Genomic DNA, 19,823 nt, shown 5'->3' with positions numbered 1-19,823 from the left:
AAAAGAGAGACTTAAGATGATCTTGTATATGAAGTGTATCTGGCCTGGGAAAATTTAAGTTCTCAATACATCTTAGTTATTATTAGAACATTAATTAATGTGTCAGTTGTGTGCAGAGCCTTAGACCAGGTGCTGAGCCTTAATAGCCGCAGAGGCTCCTAGAATCCACCTCCTTCCACCATCTCCAACCCCTCCCCATCTCTCCTTCCTGCCCCCCACCAGTGCCGGAACTAAAACTCTTATCTTGCCTTGGAGTGTCTCCAGCTGTTTGCTCATTTTCCACCAGCCCGCTGTGGGCCCCCCACACACATTCCCATGGGGCACACCTTCACTTAGAGAGGGAAGCACTCGCACACCCGCCCCCCCCCCAAGCCTCCTGTCTTCCAAGTCACTTGGCAGAAGGGAGGGGAGGGGAAGGATTTTAGAAGGGGGAGTCTTAAGTCACAGATGGACACCCAGAGAGAACCGAGAAAGGACACCAAGCCCTGCTTGGGAGGCTTTTCGGGGTGCTCTCGAGGCAGCCAGCAAAGAGCAAATGTTTAAGGTTGTTGTTTTGGTTTGGTTTTTTTCATCAAGCATCTGCAGTTGCTGGGTGTAACCCTAGCCTCCTTCCTCTGTGAAATGTGTGAATGTGCTATCGTCAAGCATTCCACATATTGATTCTCTCACATTTCACTGACTTGATCCCTCTCTGCCCCCATTAACCCCGCATAATGGGCAGTTGCTCTTTCAAATCCAGGTCAACCCCCACAGATGGCCAAGTGCTACAGTGGTTAACCAGCCAGCCCGCGCTATCTGTTCAGAACATGCTCTTCTGGAGACGAAAATGTTGGGTGTAAGGAGGAAGCCAAGGATTATTTCTTTGAACCTTTGCTTGTTTTGCCAGAGTATAAATACGATGCTGCAGATTATGTCCAAATGTTCCGAAAATAGACCCAGCGCTGAGGCTGTGCGCATGCCTGGGCATTCCCAGAACTGGTTTCACTGGCCAGCTTGAAGTTACTCTCTGCCCAGAAGGTGGTGGGGAATTCTCACTTGATGGGGTGCTGAATAGTCAATCCTCCAAGATTAGGAAAGCTTCTTGATTTAGGAGACATTTGTCATGGAAAGATCGCAGTCCCCTTTGGGGAATCTCTCCCCCCACATATCCTCCCCCACTCCTCCGGCAGGTTAGGGCCATGGCGCAGTCATGCCTGCCCACGGTTAGTCTGGACCACTCAGCGCAACCATAACCCTCCACATTCTCATTTTTTTCCCCTCCAAGTTGCTCAAAGTGCTTCTTTTTAAAAACTTATCATCAGCCACCTCACTCCTCCTCACCAGCACCCACCACTGTGCCTTGCAATACGTATCTTAAGTACGACTACGAAAGTTAAGCACGATTATTATAAATATGGAAAAGTTACGGGACCACAGTCTAACCATGCGAAACCCATCAGTCACGCCTAAATTGAAGGACATTGTATGAAATACCTGATGCGTACTCCTCAAAACTGTCAAATACCTGATGCGTACTCCTCAAAACTGTCAAAACGGGACAGCCTGAGAAACTGTCACAGCCCAGAGGAGCCAAAAGAGATATGATAACTAAGTATAATGTGGTATCCTGGATGGCATCTTGGATCAGAAAAGCTAGTGGAAAAACTAGTGAAATCTGCATAAAACGTGGACCTCAGTTAATAATAACGTGTTAATGTGGGTTCATTAGTTGGGACTAATATACCATCGCGATGTAAGAAGTTAACAGCAGGGGAAACTAGGTGGGGAGGTACACAAGAACCCTGTACTATCTTTACAAATTTTCTGGAAATTTTAAAATATTCTAAAAGTCAAAGTTTATTTCTATACTTTCAAAGTGACAATAGGGGGTGGGATGGTGATTGACTGGAATGGGCATATGGGAACTTTCAGGGGGGATGCTAACGTTCGGTGTCTTTTTTTTTTTAAAGATTTTATTTATTTGTTTGACAGAGAGAGAGAGACAGCCAGTGAGAGAGGGAACACAAGCAGGGGGAGCAGGAGAGGAAGAAGCAGGCTCCCAGCAGGGCAGGGGGCAGGGAGCCCGATGCAGGGCTGGATCCCAGGACTCCAGGATCACGGCCTGAGCCGAAGGCAGATGCTTAAGGACTGAGCCACCCAGGCGCCCCTAACGTTCAGTGTCTTGATAGACACTCGGGTTACACAGGTGTATCCATTTGTCACAACCTGTTGAATCGTGCACTTAAGATTGTGCAATTCATTGCATATACATTTTATCACAAAAAGAAAAAAAACTGTAAAGAAATATTGAAATCCAATACATAATATGCATGCTGAAGCGTTTGGGGAAGAGTACAGATGTCAGCAACTTTCTTTGAAGTAGAAGGTAATATAAAGTCCTTTTTATTTTTATTTTTTTTTAGAGAGAGCGCTCGCATGTGCCTGTGAGAGCAGGGAGGTGGGGGGAGGGGCAGAGGGAGAGAGAGAATCCCTAACAGACTCCACACCCAGCACGGGGCCCAACGTGGGGCTCATCCTAGGACCCCCAGATCATGACCTGAGCCGAAATTAAGAGTCAGACGCTTAACTGACTGAGCCACCCAGCCACCCTGACGTCATACGTTTATATAATAATTTTCTTTTGAAGGAAATTTGAGTTGTGCACAAGGGTTTTCATCCGGTGGCTTGTTTTTTATTACAAACTTCGATGTGGTGGCTATCGTTACACATTTATCTACGTACCTGTGTGAGTATACCTGTGGCATCATTGCTAGAAATGGAATTCCTGGGTTAAAAATATTGCGCCGGTTTGCACTCCTACCAACAGTGTATGAGAATGTGTGCACCCCCACACCTTGACTGACACTCATCATTACTGATTTGTTTTAATTTTCATAAATCTGAGAGGTGAAAAAATACGCAATTATTGTTTGTCTCAATTTGAATTTCCATATTAGCGAGGCTGAGCATCTTTTCTGTGTTCGTGGCTTTTTGTAGTTGCGTTCATTGCTTACTCATTTTTTCTGCCCGTTTTTTCTACTTTCTTTCTGATTCAAGAGCGCTCTTTGTAATACGTCTTGCAAATGTTTTCTCTTATTTGTAACTTTGCCACAAGGTGTGTTTCAAAGTGTTTATGGTGGAGGTGTTTCTCATATTCTTGGGTTTTGCCATTTTCCTGCTCTGTGTATGGCCAGGTCTCCTCAGTCCTGGCCCAGTGCCCTTTCCGTTACCAAGGAAGAGCAGGAATAGAATAGGGAGAGCTTCTTTCTCCATGCCTGCTGCCAAGCCTTGCTGGAGAAATACACAGCTAGGCAGACGGTTCCATACTCTACACTCATGACCACCCATCTCGACTGGGCCTTACTGCTGCCCCATGATCCTTTTGTCTTCCTAATTAGTTCGTTCAAACCTCCCCACAACAACAATTTCAAACATTCTTCGCTTTTATCAAACCTCTGGTCACCATCCCTCACCTTCCAGCTCTCTCATTTCACAGACAGAACAGAAATTATCAGGTGGGACTGCTCAACTTCCTGCCCCACTCCCCCCCAATTCCCCTAACTAGGTGGGTCCCCATCTAGCACTCGCTCTCTCCTCCTGTCCTGAAGGTAAGGGGAGGGGGTCCCAACCTTTGCCGTTCACCCCCGGACCTGGCTCCAGCTATTATCACCTTCACTTTCCCGCTTCTTCACCTGCTCCCTGTTTATGGACTCTCGCCACTGAAACATGCTCAAGCCTCTCCCTTCTTAAGAAATAGAAACAAACACCAACACCTGTCTCAGATGCCAGGTCCTCCTCCAAGTTGCTTCTTCTAATTAAGCAGCTATAAAAGCGAAGACTCCACCTGAGAGTGGAAGTGTCAGATGCCATCTATGCCGTGGCGAGCTGCTAATAACCTGTCTGGAAGGTAAGAGGAAAAAAAAGATCGCCTGCAGTAGGGGAGACAAGGCTGTTTGGTGGGGGGGCACAAATGGGGTTTTAGCCGAACAGAGAGGAGACCGACTTGGGAGACTGGCCTGGCTCCTGGTCCACTTCTAACCCACTGGGACGGGTTGAAGCCCCTCTGGTGAGAAAAGTGGACAGAAAGCCATAGACGCTGTAAGTTGCTTGGTGAGCACTGAGGTTCAAGGGCTGATGGATCCATCCGCCGGTGACTTCATGAGACTCGAGGCATAAGCGGGCCTCGCTCTGGGCCCCCCTAACCCAGCATGGAAGAGAATAAGAGAAAGGATGGTTTGTCCAGCCTCGGCCCGTAGCTCCACTCCCCAGCAGCTCTCAGAGGAACACAGGTCCCTAGGACACCAGCATGGTCCTGATGGCCACCCTCAGCAGCAGCAGCACATGTGGACAATGGGATCTGGAGGAGAAAGAAGAGAGCAGAGCAGTGAGTAGAGCTGGCAGAGTGGTTTACAGGTGCATGGAAGGCATCACTTTGGGGGATTCTCAGAAATAAGTAGGGGTCTCTTGGACAGGGCCAAATTCCTACCTGGAGCTGCTGAGGGATGGGGACATGTACAAACCTTAAGCATAACTCTCAATGTGACCCAGAGTCACAGGGTGAAGGGGCCGGGAGGCCTTTGGGTCACAGGACCATGCCCAGTCGCTCAGAGAGCTGCCAAAGACAGAACTCACTTTCCGTTCAGAGACTGGGGCTCTACCTCTCTGAAACATCTTTCTTCTCTCCCAAAGGATGACCAGTGCATATGGAAGACAGGGCTCCAGCAGCCAGTGGAGGGGCCTTTCTGCTCCCTGAAGGAGTGACTACGATGAGAAGTAGGCTCTGTCAGTGTATTTGGATTGGGTCTGGGTTTGGAGGAGAAATGCTGCTTTTCTATAGATGGATAAGAGCAGGCTTGTTTCACCAAAGCCTGGGGCTCCCTTCTGATCAGCTGACAGGGCTCAGTGGCAGGCTTCCCTGAATCCGCTACAGAAACCACTTGCCCCCCCCCCCACCATCTCCCCTTCCAGGCATTTTGCTTGGATTCCATTTCTCTGCTGAAACCGTCTCCCACTTTGGAAAGCTCTAGTCAGTGTCACCGGATGTGCACAGGCAGCAACTTCAGCCATGGGAGAGAGCCTTTCGAACTGGCAATCAGCTCTGACACTGACCTTGATGAAAGAGCAGGAGAGGTTGTAACCATGGGTGGTCACTCCAAAGACTCAAGGGAACAGAGCAGAAGAACAAAGACAAGGGATATTTTTTTTTTAAATGAGGGTGGGGTAGAGAGGGAAAAGGCAGAGAAGTGTAACATCCCTTTACATGTCGGTTGCTTTTTTTGATAGAAACTCCTAGAAGCCTACACGTTGCTCAGACAGCACTTGCTCTCAGTGCCTCTGTCGGGTGGGCACTAAAGCTACTCACGAGAAGCTGGGCTTCATGAATGCCACTGTATGCCCTGAGTGCTGGCAGAATCTTCCCTGGGGAAAGCGTGTCTCTGATAGACTCCTGTTGATCCTGATCTCCAATAAGCACAAGTCTGTCTTTGGGTCACTGTGCACCAAAGTTTGAGGAGAGGAAGATGGCAGGAGAGAAAGTTTTTTACATGAAAGCAACTTTCAAGGATTGACATTAAGTCAATGCAGGTTTCAGAATTTTTTTTTACAGCTCTTAGAGATACCAACCTGAACAACAGATGCTTCTGACCTCTGGGTTCTTGCAAGATCCTTAAACACATTCAGAATCCTGAAAGAAAAAATCAGTGACATTTAGGATTTTGGTATTGCATGCATTCCATCATATTCTCATTTTTAAGAAGACATAATATTTGTGTGGAGTTTATGGAAGCTTGAAAGAGAGGAGGAAGAGAGAGAAAGAGAGAAAGAGAGAATTTCCCATCTTGCAAGTGGGCAAATCTCCCTAAACGCCTAATGCCAAGATGCTTTCAGCTTTATTTGCTCCCTTAGGTGCTTAGAAAAACCAGGCCAGAGAATAGTCTGTGGTAAGTCATTCCCCCTTCAAAGTTCAGGCTTTCTACCTAGTCACTCACAGAGTTCACACAAGCTATTCCCATTGCACTGTACGGGAGGTAATGGGTTAAAGAGCCATCTAGCTTAAGCTGTTGGGATTTGAGTTTAACCCCCACAACATGACTCCAGTCTAAGGTAACTCCCAAAAAGGCCTCCCTACTGACAGCAGTTGGCAACTCCAGTCTGATCATCACTGATCTCAAAGACCCTGAAGAGGTTGGCTTCAATAATTTCCTAGATACTCAAGATCGCTGAACTAGAGTTATTGGCATTTATCAAGCAAATAATAACCACAGCTAATCAATATACATTGTACATGCATCTTCTCACTTCCTAACCCAGTTATAACAGGTAGGCCCTATTATTCCCATGAGCAAACTGAGGCTCCCGGAAGCTAAGTCACTTACCCAAGGTCACTCAGCATGTAAGTGCCAGGACAGGAGTCTGGTCTGCGTGCATGATCCAAGAGGCTGCGCTGACTCCTTCCAAAACTTTATCAATTATCTTTCCCCTTCAATTCATTTCCAAGACTCTCAAGGAGAGCCCACACTAGCTGCCTTCTGTTCCTACCACCGAATCACCCCTTAACCCTTTCCCTATTCCCCGCTCACCAGCCATCTGGAAGGTGACCAGTGACAATCACCAGCAAATCCAGTGGCCTCTTCTCAACCCTTCAATTATAACACATCTGCGGGATCAGACACACCCTCCTTCCTGAAACTCTCCTCTCCTTTGGCCTCTGCAATTTCCCCGTTTCCCTGGTACTCTCCTGCTCTCTTCTTCTCTGTCTTATTCAGTGGACTCCTCTTATGCCCTTCCCTCCTCCCCCCATAGATGTAGATTTTCCTTAAGACTCTGTCCTCGGCCTTGTCCCTTACCCTCTTGGATTCAAGTACTATCCCTCTGCAGATGAAATGGCCTCTAGGAGAGGCAGCAGGGCACTGACCCTGAAGTTAGTCTGCCTGAGTTCCCGTCTCCCCTCTGTCACATGCTAGTGACTTTGGCGAGTTACACTGTACCTCTGTTTGCTCATCTGTAACATGAGGACTCCCGGGGATCATGTACATAGCGCACTAGTCCAGTGTCTGACAAGCAGTGAGCCTCACGCAAATGTTTGCTGTTACATAGTCTGGGCCCCCCCAGGCCCTAACTTCCACCCGCACTCCAGATCCACTCCAACGGATTGTATCATATTTCTGCCCTGAAGGTCACTAAGAAACTCACCATGTCCATAATTGCCTTCATGTCTCCTTCATTTCTACCCACGAAAGATCCCACTTTTTATTTACTCATCTCTGCTGGAGATGGCCACTACCTCAATTAGTACGTCATCCAAACCCTCCCTTTCACTCACCATGGATATTCCATTGGCTACACAGCCCCACCAGTTCTATCTTTTCAGATTCTCTAATCTGGGCCTTGTAAATGTTCTGAAATGGATAGTGGTTGAACACCATGTGAATAGAGTAAATGCCACTGAACCGCACACTTTTTTAATTAATTAATTAATTTAGAGAACAAGCGCCCGTTAGGGGGAGGGGCAGAGAGAGAGGGAGTGAGAGAATCCCAAGCAGGTTCCAAGCTCAGCTTGGAGCCCAGTGCAGGGCTTGATCCCATGACCCTGAGATCATGCCCTGAGCCGAAATCGAGAGTCGGATGCTTAACCGACTGAGCCACCCGGGTGCGCCTGAATGGCACACTTTAAAACAGTTGAAACGGTAGATTTTATTTTATGTGTATTTTACCACAATAAGAAAAAATCTGTGTCTCTCCACTTCCATAGCTTACCACCATAGTCCAGGCCACTGGAATACCACCAGGGCCTCCTAAGTGATCTTTGATGTTTCCACTTTTGCCTGCCCCCAAAGGTACTGATCCGGTAGGTCTGAGGGTGCAGCCTGGGGACGTGCCCTACTAACAAGCACCCCATGGAGTGCTTACTTAAACTTGAGGTTTCTCTGCCCACAGGATGAAGTTCAAACTCCTTAGTTTGGCAAGACCCTTCATGTCTTTCCCTAGTGTGCCTCTCTTCCTCTTTATTTCACTTTTTCCTGTAGTTGCTTTATATTGTGGTCAAGGGTGCTCATAGGCCATGAACTAAGGAGTAGGATTAAGAGAACCGTCTGAACTTCAAGGAAAAAGAAAGCAAGAGGGAGAGCAAGTGGGAGAAGGGGAGGAAAGAAGGAAAGAGAGAGCACTGGATTTAAAACTTAGTTCAAGTCCTAGCTCCCCCACTTACTAGCTATATGACCCAAAGGAAGTTACTTGTCTGATCACCAGTCTCCTTCTCTGTTGTTGTTGTTGTTTTTTTAAAATGGTACTATGCTTCAATCTGGCTGTAAAGATTGGATTAGGTAACATGTGCCAAGTTCTTAGTGTTTGCAATACTTTGGTAAAAAAAAAAATTAATGGATCTTTAAGCTTAGGGGGAAAAAAAGAAATGATACATGTTAAAGACATGGTTTTTCAATAAATATTAGAAGTGTTTTCCTAGGCTTAGCCCAGGGTGTGGTCCATATCGAGAGCTAAATACATTTTCTTTGGCTGTTGTGGTTATTATTAAGATCATTATAGTTGGGGCTCGGATCAAGCACACCAGCAGAGAGCTTAACCTTGGCAAGGTGAAGGAGCACGTCTTCCTGAGCGTCGGAAGAGTTTGAGATGGCTGTGTGCAGATGGGTCGGATGGAAGCTGAAGGAGCTTCTGTCATTTGGCTTCACTCTTTTCAGTAATGAAGGAGGTGAGGTCATCTCCTGAGAATGAGGGGGAGGGATGGGGCTGGGGGCTTGAGGAGAGGGCAGGAAGTTTGGAGCAGCTGCTGTCGGGAATGTGATAGGGAGTCAGCAAGCAAGGAATGAACGGATTGTCGAACAGCCAGAGGGGCCAGCTTAGGGTAGAGAGCATGCATTGGCAGTGAACCCAATGAGTAGGGTTTGTCCAACAAGCCAACCGTGGAAACAGTCACCTTCAAGGGGTCACCCAGGGCTGCAGATTGGAAAGGCAGGAATAGGACAAAAGTTAGGGTGGTGAAGGATTCTAGGGTGGGCACAGGCATAGTGGAAATGCCCCCAGACCTGGGCTAAAAAGGAAGGCTCATTTATTCATTCAAAAGAACTACCACATACTATATAAATATTATGCAAATGCCAGGCGTGGGAGATGCTGTAAAGAACCAGACCCACAAAATCCCTGCATTCAACCTATATCCACACAAAGACTTGCCCACAAATGTTCATAGAATCTTAGTTCATCATTGCAGAAAACTGGAAACAACCCGATATCCTTCAGCAGGTGAATAGATAAACCAACTTTGGTACATCCTACAATTACTGAGTAATAAGAAGAATGAAACAATGTAAGTGAGTGTCAAAATCAGTATGCTGAGTAAAGGAAGTGCATACTTCATGATTACATTTATATACAATTCTAGAAAATGCGAATTAATCAATAGTGACGAAAAGCAGATCGCTGGTTGTCTCGACCAGTAGGAAAAAGGCACAAAGGATCAAGGGAAAATTTTTGGTGGTGATGGATATGTCCTGCTCATTAACTTGATTTTGGTGATGATTTCACAGGTGTATACATATGTCAAAATCAATCACATTACATATTTTAAACATTTTTTGGAAGTGGGGAGAGAGAGAGAGAGCATGTGCATAAGCAGGGGAGTGGGGTCAGAGGGAGAGAGAGAATCCCAAGCAGGCTCCACGCCCAGCACAAAGTGTGATGCAGGGCTTGGTCTCACAACCCCAAGATCATGACCTGAGCCAAAATCAAGAGTCAGATGCTTAACGGACTGAGCCACCCAGGTGCCCCTCACATTGTATATTTTTAATGTGTGCACTTTTTAACATTCATTGTACTCCTCCAAAATTATAAAAATACATTTAAAATTTTTTAATTGGCCCGAAGAAACTCCCTGCCTTCATGGAACTTACAGCCTAAATGGGAGAGCCTGATAATAAACCAGTAAGTAAACAAACATGGTATTTTTAGACAGTGCTTCATACTGTGAAATTAAAATAAACAAAGTAATGGGATAGAGAATAGGGTGGGGGCCAGGAGAAAGGAGCAACTATAGATAGGATGGTCAAGGCAGGCCTCTGGGGAAGTGGCATTTGAGCTGAGACTCGAATGATGAGAAGGAAAACAGCCATGAGAAGATATGGAGGAAGACTACTCCAGGCAGAGAAACAGCACATGCAAAGGCTCTGAGGCAGGAGTGAACTTGATGTGTTCAAGGAACAGCAAAAAGATTAGCGTGACTTGAGTTTAGTGAGCAAGAGGGAAGGGTATGCAGGAGATGGGCTTTAGAGAAGTCTTGTAGACCATGGGGAGGAGTTGGGATTGTATTCTGATTGTGTGGGTAATCCAATGGAGGGCCTTAAGTAGAGATGAGACACGATCTGCTTTATACTTTAACACTGCTCTGGCTGTTGTGTGAAGAGCTAACTGCAAGGGGTCAAGGGTAAAGGCAAGAAGACCAGTTAAAAAGTGTTATATTAATCCAGGGAAGAAATGATGGGGGTGTAGACTAGGGTGGTAGAAGTGGAGATCGTGAGAAGTGGTTATATGTAAAATTCCTTTTGGAAGTACAGTTGAAAAGACTTGGCTCCTAAATTGAGTGTGGAAGGGTGAGGGGAAATGCAGAATCAGTATGACTCCTGTTTTGACCTAAGCAGCTGGATAAATAATGGTAGTACCATTTACAAAAAAAAAAAAAAGTGGGGAAGACTAATATGGTAATGCCCTCCTGCCAAAGACCACCAGGAACGGTGTCTTAATAACTCTCCTCTAGAGTGAAGGAAGACTAAAGCTATAAGGCGGGGGGAGAGAAGTAGCAGTTAGCTGGGAAAGGAGGATGTTTGGTATTTTCTTCAAGTTTCACAATGACCGTGTTTTTTGTCTGTACTTAGATAACATTACGCAGAGGTCTTGTTTTGTCTCGCTTCATCGTGACCACACAGACATGTCTTGTCATTAACCCGATGTTGGTGTTCTGTGAGATGGGTTATGTACAACACGAGAATAACATGACCAACTTGTGAACACCAGGCCAGCTTCTAACCAACAATGAGGCCTAGATGTAATTGTCAGACTGGTTCCCTGATGGCAAGAGCTGTTTTTCCTTCTCAAGTAGAAGAGCAAATTTGAGGGGGAAAGACTCAAAAGCTCTGCTTTGGACATGTTAACTTTCAGACAGGTTTTGATACTCAGCTAGAGATGCTAAGTAGGCAGTATGCCAGGCTGGAGCTCAGACTAGGGGTTTCTGGTATTTAAAATATATTTAAATTTGGGGTCATCATTGTTAAGATGGTACTTATGTATGAAGAAAATATTTTGCATGTTGGGACTAGTCAACATCACCAAGGGAGAGAGAATAGATGGAGGAGAGAAGAGGTCCCAAGATGGATCCCTGGGCAATTCAACGGCAGGAGGACCCAGCAAAGGAGACTAAGAAGAGAAAGGACTGGTGAAGAAGGAGACAAACCAGGAGATTGAGGTGTTGTGGAAGTCAGAGGAAGTTTCGAGAAAGGAGCGTTAAATGCGGCTGAGCAGGGATAGACATGAGGACTGAGAATCGAGCATTAGATTGGCAACATGCTGGTCATTCGTGACCATGACCAAGCCATCTCATTGCTGCAGCATAGGTGACAACCCAGCTGCAGTGGATTGGGGCAAGACTGGAAGCTACCATTACTGAACCTTGACCATGAACCAGGCACTATGTTAAGTTACTCAGTCTTCACCACAACCCTGGGAGGTAGGTGCTATTTCTTACATCCATTTTACAGATGGGGAAAGGAGGCCCAGAGAAGGTTAAGCAACGGCTCTCACATTACCCAAGCAGCCTGGCTCTAGAGCCCACGCCACATGCTCTACGTTATTCTGCTTTAGTGGATGATGGAGACGGTGAAGAGGTGGGGCTCTTGAACTGACCCGTCCTTGGACTTGCTAGAGGGAATGCCTGAACCTCTGAGGGATGGTGCCAGTTACTTGGGACATGATAGGAATTCCATCCTTCCAGGTCCTCTGGGACTCCATCCTAGTATTTCTTCCCTCACTCTCCTCAACCATTCCTCTCCAGCGTCCTGTTTGCTAAGTTAGCCTTCCAATGGACAGAGTCTAACTGGGGAGCAGGCCAAGGGCTTCTTGCCCCTTCTGCCTGTCCCAGTTACTCCCATCCCCACCCCCACCCCACCATCCACCCCAGGAGACTCACATGGGAATGCAGCTGCCCTCCTAGATGGTTGAGGGTTGAATCTTCTGAATAGCCCCCAGAAGTAGTGGGGACAAATTTTTTTTTAAAAAGCCAGATTGCTGTTCTTGAGCTTACCACAGAGGTTGGTACTGCCAGAGCAGCCTCACCCATCTCAGGTTGGGTTGTCTAGGACAAGCCCCCCTTCACACCTCCCACCCTCACAGGTGTCTGAAAGCTACCATTAAAGACATAGTGCTCCCTTTTGTCGTGGCAACTCGGAGGCGGTCGGCTGTCTTCACGGTGAAGCTTAACACCTCTTTCCCAGCCCCTGGCGGGCTGCCGGAAACTCACTCGGTGGATGATGAACGCACACTTCGTACCTTTGATGCGAAGCGCATGGCCGCGGAAGTTGCTGCTGACAGTCTGGGTGGAGAATGGCAGGGTTATAGGGTCCTAATCAGCGGTGGCAATGACAAACAGGGCTTCCCCGTGAAGCAGGAGGTCTTAACCCCTGGCCGTGTCCTGTCAACCTGCTACTGGGTGAGGGGCATTCCTGCTACAGACCAAGGAGGACTGGAGGAAGAAGGCACAGATCCGTGCACGGTTGCATTGGGGGTGCCAATCTCGGGACTCTCAACTTGGTTATTATAAAAATAAAAGGAGGAGGAGATGGATATTCCTGGACTCACTGATACTACTGTACCTCGTGGCCAGGGGCCCCCCAAATCTCACAGACTCCACAAGCTCTTCAATATAAAGAAGATGATGTCTGCCAGTTTGTTGTGAGAAAGCTCCCGAACAAAGAAGATAAGCAACCTAGGACCAAAGTGCCCAAGACTCGGCACCTTGGTCCTCCACATGGCCTATAACACAAACATCAGTTTACTCTGAAGAAACAGTATGCCAAGCAAAATAAGGAAGAGGCCACAGACTCTACTAAGCTTTTGACCAAGAGAATGAAAGAAGCCAAAGAAAAACGCCACAAACGGATTGCCAAGAGATGGAGGCTGTCCTCTCTGAGAGCTTCTGTCTCAGTGCCCGAGTCCAGTCAAAATGGAGAAGTTTCTAAGAGTAAGAAATCAGTAAGACCAGACATCAAAAAAGATGATTCCTTGGGTCATCACGGGGATGAACTGCAGATGAGACATAAATGAGTAAGACCATTAGCCCCTGGCAGCAGGGAAGGAACAGTTCTGGAAGACTGGGCCGGGGAGTGATGGTGAAGCTTGGAACAGAAAGGGAACACGTGAGATCAATACCGATCCCATAATTCAGCCAAGGGCTGGTCCTGACCACTGTGCCTCCAGAAGAGGGACCCCACGAGAAGAGGAATGAAATTAACGTGCCCCCTTATCTCCATTCTTTTTCTTCCAGGCCTGCTGGAGCTGTGATCCCTGCTAGGTCATCCTGAGATCGTCAAAGAGCCAAGGGGAGGCCCCCTGTTTCTTCAGGGACCTGATGTGTTTTCAGGACTGGACATCCTGTGGGTCAGGTATGTGGGAATTCAGCGAATTCATACTGCAAGCCAGTCATTTGCGACCACCTGAGCCCTCCACAGGGTTCTAAGAGCAGCTGGCCCTTAGAGGAGGATGTGATTTGAGAAGCTGTGGGAAGTTACAGTATGCCCCTCCCCCCCCAAGCACCGGCCCCAACACATACAAACCTTTCAAGAGATCACTCTGTCCAGATTTCACCGAAATCCACAACCAGAGATTCTTTCCTTGGGTTTCACCTTTACATTGTTTTGAGTGATCTATTATAAGCCGTGAACACTCCTGCAGGGCGTGTCACGGGAAGCAAGGAGTGGGCCCTGCCCCTTCTCTGTAAAGTCATTTAGGTGCTTGCCTTTTTCTCTGACTTAAAAAAGCACCGTTGCCCAAGAACACGAATGTCCTTAACGCTACTGAACTGTACACTTTGGAAGATGGCTGAGGGAAACTTTACCTTCTGTACGTTTTACTGCAATTTAAAAAAAAATGTATCTGAGGTATCATCTGTCTGTGCTGACTGTGTTCTCTTCAGAGGAAGTGGCCCAGGCCACAGCTTTTCCCAAGACCCTGCCCTCCCTCAGAACACAACTGATGAGGGACCGGTGGGGTCGCCTAGGACCAAAGGTGCAAAATTCAGTGTCTTGGTATCCCCATGTGTCCTGCAACACAAACATGGGTCTCTTACTGTGAAGAAACAGTGTACTAAGAAAAATAAGGGAGAGGCAGCAGGATATGCTAAGCTTCTGACCAAGAGAAAGGGGCCAAAGACAAAGGCCAGGGACAGATTGCCAAAAGACAGAAGCTGCCTTCTCTGAGAGCTCGGTACTCCACATGTCCTACGCTCTGAGATCCAGTACAGAAGGAAGAGTTGCTTTAATCACATGATTTGTCTTCCTGGACCGGCTGTAGGTTGTGTTAAGTGACAACAGGGGCTGAGAAACGGAAGCCATTTTGATAGGTGATTCAAATTCACCTGGGGTTGGCTATTGACCCACGTGGTCCGTTCACCCTTGGTGGTCCTCAGTCACGCTCCCTTACCTTCACAGAACATTCTAGATGGCTTTTCCTCCTACCTCCCTCATGAAGCCTGTGATTCCTTCCCTTCATTCTCTTCTCTTCTGCCCTCTCTCAATCCTTGGCTTGTGTCTTCAAAGTCTATAGACTCCAGTCCTGGCGGAACCCTGAAAATACAGTATTATTGTCGTATATTTTTTTAAACAGGTCACTGTTGGCCTAGAGGGGGTAGAGGGGATGAGTAGGATGGTGAGAAGGTTACACACAGACTCTTAGTAATCCAAGATTTGGAGAATGGGGGAGATGGGCTCAGAAATCTGGGAGCTAGTGGCCAAGTCCCCACAGTCCTCTACTCTGAGCAATAAGAATTTTCTCTCCCCCTGCCCACCTTCCACCACACAACTGTTCAAAGGCACTCCCCCAAGGAAGGAAAAAGAGAAATATAAACTTAACACCTTAGGCCTCTTACGGCTGCTGTATTTCTAGCTTTTTCCCATGCATGATCTTACTTGATCCTCAAATCCCCACAGCTGTGGAGACAGGCCCCTGGGGAGGGTAGGCAGCTCGTTCTGAGAAACAAAGCCAGCTAATTGGCAAAGCCAGGGCTGGACCCCGGCTCTCCCCACTTCTGGTCCTTGCTCTTCACCGCACCGCAGCGCATTTGCTTTAGCCGGCAGGCAAGATCCTCTGGAAAGCAGCCCAGTCCCTTTTCTCTTTGTTGATACAAATCGTGTGCAGATCTTTGGTTTCAAAAAGAGATGGCAAATTGAAAAGGAGAAGGTGGTAACTACAAACAAGTGAAAGACCCCATTGATAGCCCTCTAGAAACGTGAATCGACAACACAGAATTATGTCTGTAATGGGTGGAAAGTTTGCGTGTATTTTTGCGCTGGCGATGAGCGCTTCCCGACGTTGGAACTCAAAACATCTCCTAGTTGTGCTCTGTTGAAAGCTTCAAGTTACAATTAAGGAAGCATGGGTCTCTTTCTTCATGATGATTATAGAGCAAAGATCTGACCTGACCTAAAACAGAATCTGCTTACACCGAAGGGAGAAATAGACTGCCGGGTGGGTTGGAGAAAAAAAAAAAAAAAAGAAAGAAATCACTCCAATTTATTAGAATCACGTTCAGGAGAAGGCGAACGTTTCCCCAGTTAGGACAGTCAGCTTGTACTATTCAGGAATACATTATCAAAACTGCCAAGCCCCTGGTTTTCCTTTCTTCTATCTTGCTGACCACAATATGACCACTTCAATGGTGTTGACACCCCCACTGGCTGGTAGAGATTCGAGTGTTCGGGCTTCTGGGAAACTTCATTATCTGGGACACAGTCGCAACCCTGAATGTATTTGGGAAAAGCGACTGGACAGTAAAGCAAATCGCTCTCCCCAGGCCAGGTTACTCTTCTCACTGGGAAAGTTCTGTGACTCCTCTCGATACGTGTTCTTCATAGGGACCCTAATCATCGTTAAAAAAAGTTAAAATGTTTTTGAAAGTAGAGGTAGTTTTGTGGTGGGATTGGTTTTCCCACAGCTGGCACATTAATGTTAATTATGGGCATTAGCTGGGAGCAGCTTCCTTTATAGATTTATATTATTTTGGCAATGTTTTATTTAACGTCTATGAAAAAATGGTACCAATTTGTCAACACCCAGCCAGTGATTATGCTCATTATCAGAACAACCTTGTGTCCCCGTTCATGCCAGATCAATGGGGGACATTGTTGTACTTGACATACAGGGTTGGAGACTGTTCCCGCCACATACCCCTGGCATGGCTGGGTATCTGTGCCCTCCTTGCCTGGCCCCGAGGTGGCTCTCACAGCATCCCCCTCTTGTTGTCATTGTCTTGGACTGCTGCCCAATGCTTGACCCCCCCCCCACCTGCACGGCCTTAAGGCTAAAACTAAGACTGGAGATCAGCCAATGGGGCAAGGCCAGTCGATCTTCCAAGGAGTGGATCCTGGGAATGAAAGTAAGCTCATTTAACTTATAAACAGTTCCAGTAAAATACCAGATGGGCTACAAGGTCAGAACCAACGCCTTGAATGAGGTTTACATATTATCAGCTCATTGAAGTGCCCCATAATATGTTTGCCTTGCTGTCACCGAAACCAGCTGTATTTAAGCAAGTTGGCTTAATGCTAAGAGGAGATTTTTATGTGTGTTTGATGAAGCCCAAACAGCCACCATCAGGTCTAAGTATTTAAGCCCACGGCAGGCGAGTTCTGATGACCTTCTTGAGACAAGGGAGAATAAATCAAAACACTTGCACCTGTAGCTTTACCCATCATTGGTTAAGATTGTGCAGTTGAAACATCGTCCCTCCGACTTATGATTTACGCCATTTGATGGCTTTTCTCTTTCGTAAGCCACATGTTTGAGACTGACAAAGGTGGCTTTTAAAAATTAATTTTGATAATAGCTAATAGTAATGGGTAAGAGAGGTTTGTTAAAATGTATTCTGAAAAACTGCTTCCGCGGGAAATCCTTACTTAGCGTCGTGATATTTCAAGGTGTTTCAGAATTAAAGGGGAAAAAAAAGAAGTAATATAATAAAGCAGTTCCAACTTTTGAAACCCTTGGAAAAACAAGCCATTTTGCCGTATCAACCTTTTCTTCCCCCGCAATCACCTCTACTGTGCTGGAACTGAATATACAGACATAAGTACCGCAACAACCCCCCCCCCTCAAATCTAAACATCATTTCCAAAAGCAGAAAGGATTCCTTTTCTACATAGTACTGGGTCTCAAGGCCGGCAGCTCTGAGAGAAGAGTCTTAGGCTATTGCTTAAACAACCTTTATTACCTGCCTCTGACATTCCCCGGGTTACAGAGGAGGGCAACGTCTGAGCCTCGTGTTCCATACATGAAGCAGACAGCTGCCATAACAACTGAATGAATCCACACGGAGGGGTGGCATTTGGAGGTACTGAGGTGATACACCCAGCGACAGTCACCCACACCATAAGACGGCAAAGCTGCTAAAAATCGGGCAAGTTACCTTTGGGATGACAACTGGATGCCAGAAAGCCATACAGCTGGGGTCATAGGTCTTCCCCTGCCCTTGGAGCTTCCCTCCCCCTTCAGTCCCCATTCAGTCCATTCCAGCCCACAGACTGGTCCTAGCGTCCTGCTAGCTCCCTGCTGCAAGAGGGAGGGAGGAGGAAGATGTCTAAGGTCTCTTCATCTTCTTTGTCTCGGTCCCTAAGGCAACAGGAAGCTGGAGCTGCTGCGGCCGGCCTGGCAGTGATGGCAAGCCCGCTGGCTCTGCACAGTGAGCCGTCCCTGGCAGCCCCCGGAGCAGCTGCCCGTTAGACGGCCCCGAGGTCTGCTAGACTTCATTGCTTCACTTCAATGCCAAGCGTTGGACGTGTTGGATTCAGTTCCCAGAGGGCTGGAGCGTGCTGTCAGGGCTGTCTGAAGACAAGAGAGCAGAGGCAGTTTAGTGCAGTTGGGGGTGCGGAGTGGGGGTGGAGGCATGGGGTGCGGGGAGAGGAGGGAGTGGAGGGAGTGGAGGGAGAGGGGGGAGAAACCGGTCTGGGCTGGGTAGGGTGGCGCTTCTTTCCAGGGCCTGCCAGACAAGGGCTGCGGGCCTCTCCTGGTCTGGGCCTCAGGTGGGGCGGCGCCTGGAAGCGCAGGAAAGGAGCAGGCGGGCGCCGCGCCCAGGGACGCGGGAGCCGAGCAGGGCGCGCGCAAGGGGCAAGCGGGGCGGCGAGCCTAGACCCCCTCGGCGCCCTGGGCCGGGGCGGGCGGCGCCCCCGGGGCGAGCTGGCGGCGGCCCTCGGCCGGCAAGCCGGCTGCAGTCTCGGCGTCGGCGGCGGCCCACTCGTGCGCCGCGCAGGCCTGGGCCGGCTCGTCCTTGCCCTCGACGAGCTTGCGGGAGCGGGTGTAGGCCAGGATGAGGCCTCCGGCCAGGCAGGCGTAGAAGATCATGATGAGCAGGATGTAGAGATAGGCGTCGTCGCCCTTGGCGCTGGTCGCCTCGCGGCCCACGAACGGGTCGGGCACGACCCCCATGCCCATGCTCGGGCCGGGACCAGCGGCCAGGCCGCTGGCGTTGCCCCGGTGGTGCAGCTCGAGCAGCAGGCGGCTGAGGAGGGTGCGCAGCCGCTGGCTCTCGCTGCAGTTCATGGCTGTCGGGGAGTGGCACGGCGGCTCCAGGACGCTGCTGACCTTTCCCCCGGGGCTAGGGGAAGCGGGTGACAGGCGGCGGCGGCACCCGGCTCCCGGGCGGGCAGTGGCTGGGGGCGCGGGCCGCGCGGGCCTCCTTATCCCCTCACCCCCGCCCTCCTCCCCTTCCCCACCACGCCCCCTCCGGCCCGAGGCCGCCTCTTCCCAGGCTCCGGCTGTCTCGGCGCTCTGGGGAAAGGGGACAGCTGGTGGGGGGAGGAGAAGGGGACCAGGGAGGGGGCGAGGCCCGCGGAGGGGTGGAGGGGCGGGGGCGCGGAATGCGCAAGGCCCCAGGCAGCGGAGGCTGGCAGGGCAGCTCGCTGGGGCCAAGTCTGGACCCTGGGCTGCGGAAGAGAATTCCTTCCAAGTTCTGGCCACCTGCCCTGCAGGCCCGGCTTTGGCCCAGAGACAGCATCTGGCCCCCCAAGGCAAGCTCTGCACCGGGGTGCTGTGGTTCGGTCAGCGCCGCCTGAGCGTCACGGGGCAGCCGTGGCGGCTCATCCATGTCCGATGGCAACGGCTCCCGTGGACGAGGACCGTGGCCTAGCTCTCCAGCCCTATTTCCTTCCCCCTGCGCCGCCGGGGAGAGCATCTCATTCAGAAGATGCTTCGGACAAACTGGGCCGCTGAAACGGAGTACAACTCCCTGGTCTCCCAGAAGGGCTGCTGACAATACACCGGCCTCCTTGGAAGTACCCCTGCCCTGACTTGCTATCACATTTTGAGAGGCCTACACGTCTTAGCAGGGGACTATACCACCCATGATGTGACCCCGTTTCCTGCAGGCAAGCAGTCTCCCCAGAAACGAAACCAAGCTCTTCCATTAAAAGGAACAAGGACATGAAAAAGGCCCTTGGATGACAGTCTCTAGATGTCTCAGGATCTGAAAAGTGCGGCTTCTAGGGGATATGCGCACCTGCCGCCTCCACATCCCATAGGCCTCGGGCTCCCAGCCCGGAGCCCCTCCAGGGCTTCATAACAGGTCTAGGCCCTGCCGG

The 19,823-nt window shown here is 49.0% G+C and overlaps 1 protein-coding gene, 1 long non-coding RNA gene and 1 pseudogene across 2 annotated transcripts; 1 reads left to right on the top strand and 2 right to left on the bottom strand.

The window, feature by feature from the left end:
- Positions 1-1,968: 1,968 nt before the first annotated feature.
- Positions 1,969-6,879, bottom strand: LOC123786631 (uncharacterized). The gene is made up of 3 exons (XR_006778037.2): positions 6,354-6,879; positions 5,602-5,662; positions 1,969-4,336 (listed from the first exon to the last, which is right to left on the bottom strand). It is a non-coding gene; the product is annotated as an uncharacterized LOC123786631 (long non-coding RNA).
- A 4,668-nt stretch (positions 6,880-11,547) lies between these two features.
- LOC123786629 (small ribosomal subunit protein eS6-like) lies at positions 11,548-17,970 on the top strand (annotated as a pseudogene).
- Positions 17,438-18,920, bottom strand: KCNE5 (potassium voltage-gated channel subfamily E regulatory subunit 5). Its single transcript, XM_087859544.1, has one exon. It carries the CDS (start codon positions 18,784-18,786, stop codon positions 18,373-18,375), a length of 414 nt encoding a protein of 137 aa, XP_087715670.1. The 5' UTR covers positions 18,787-18,920; the 3' UTR covers positions 17,438-18,372.
- Positions 18,921-19,823: the final 903 nt, after the last annotated feature.

This window comes from Ursus americanus, chromosome X (genome assembly GCF_024610735.1).
Source record: "Ursus americanus isolate L20-20 chromosome X, mUrsAme1.1.p, whole genome shotgun sequence".
Taxonomy (NCBI): domain Eukaryota; kingdom Metazoa; phylum Chordata; class Mammalia; order Carnivora; family Ursidae; genus Ursus; species Ursus americanus.
Note: the sequence above shows the minus strand (reverse complement) of the source record. Positions and strands in the feature narration are given on the sequence as shown.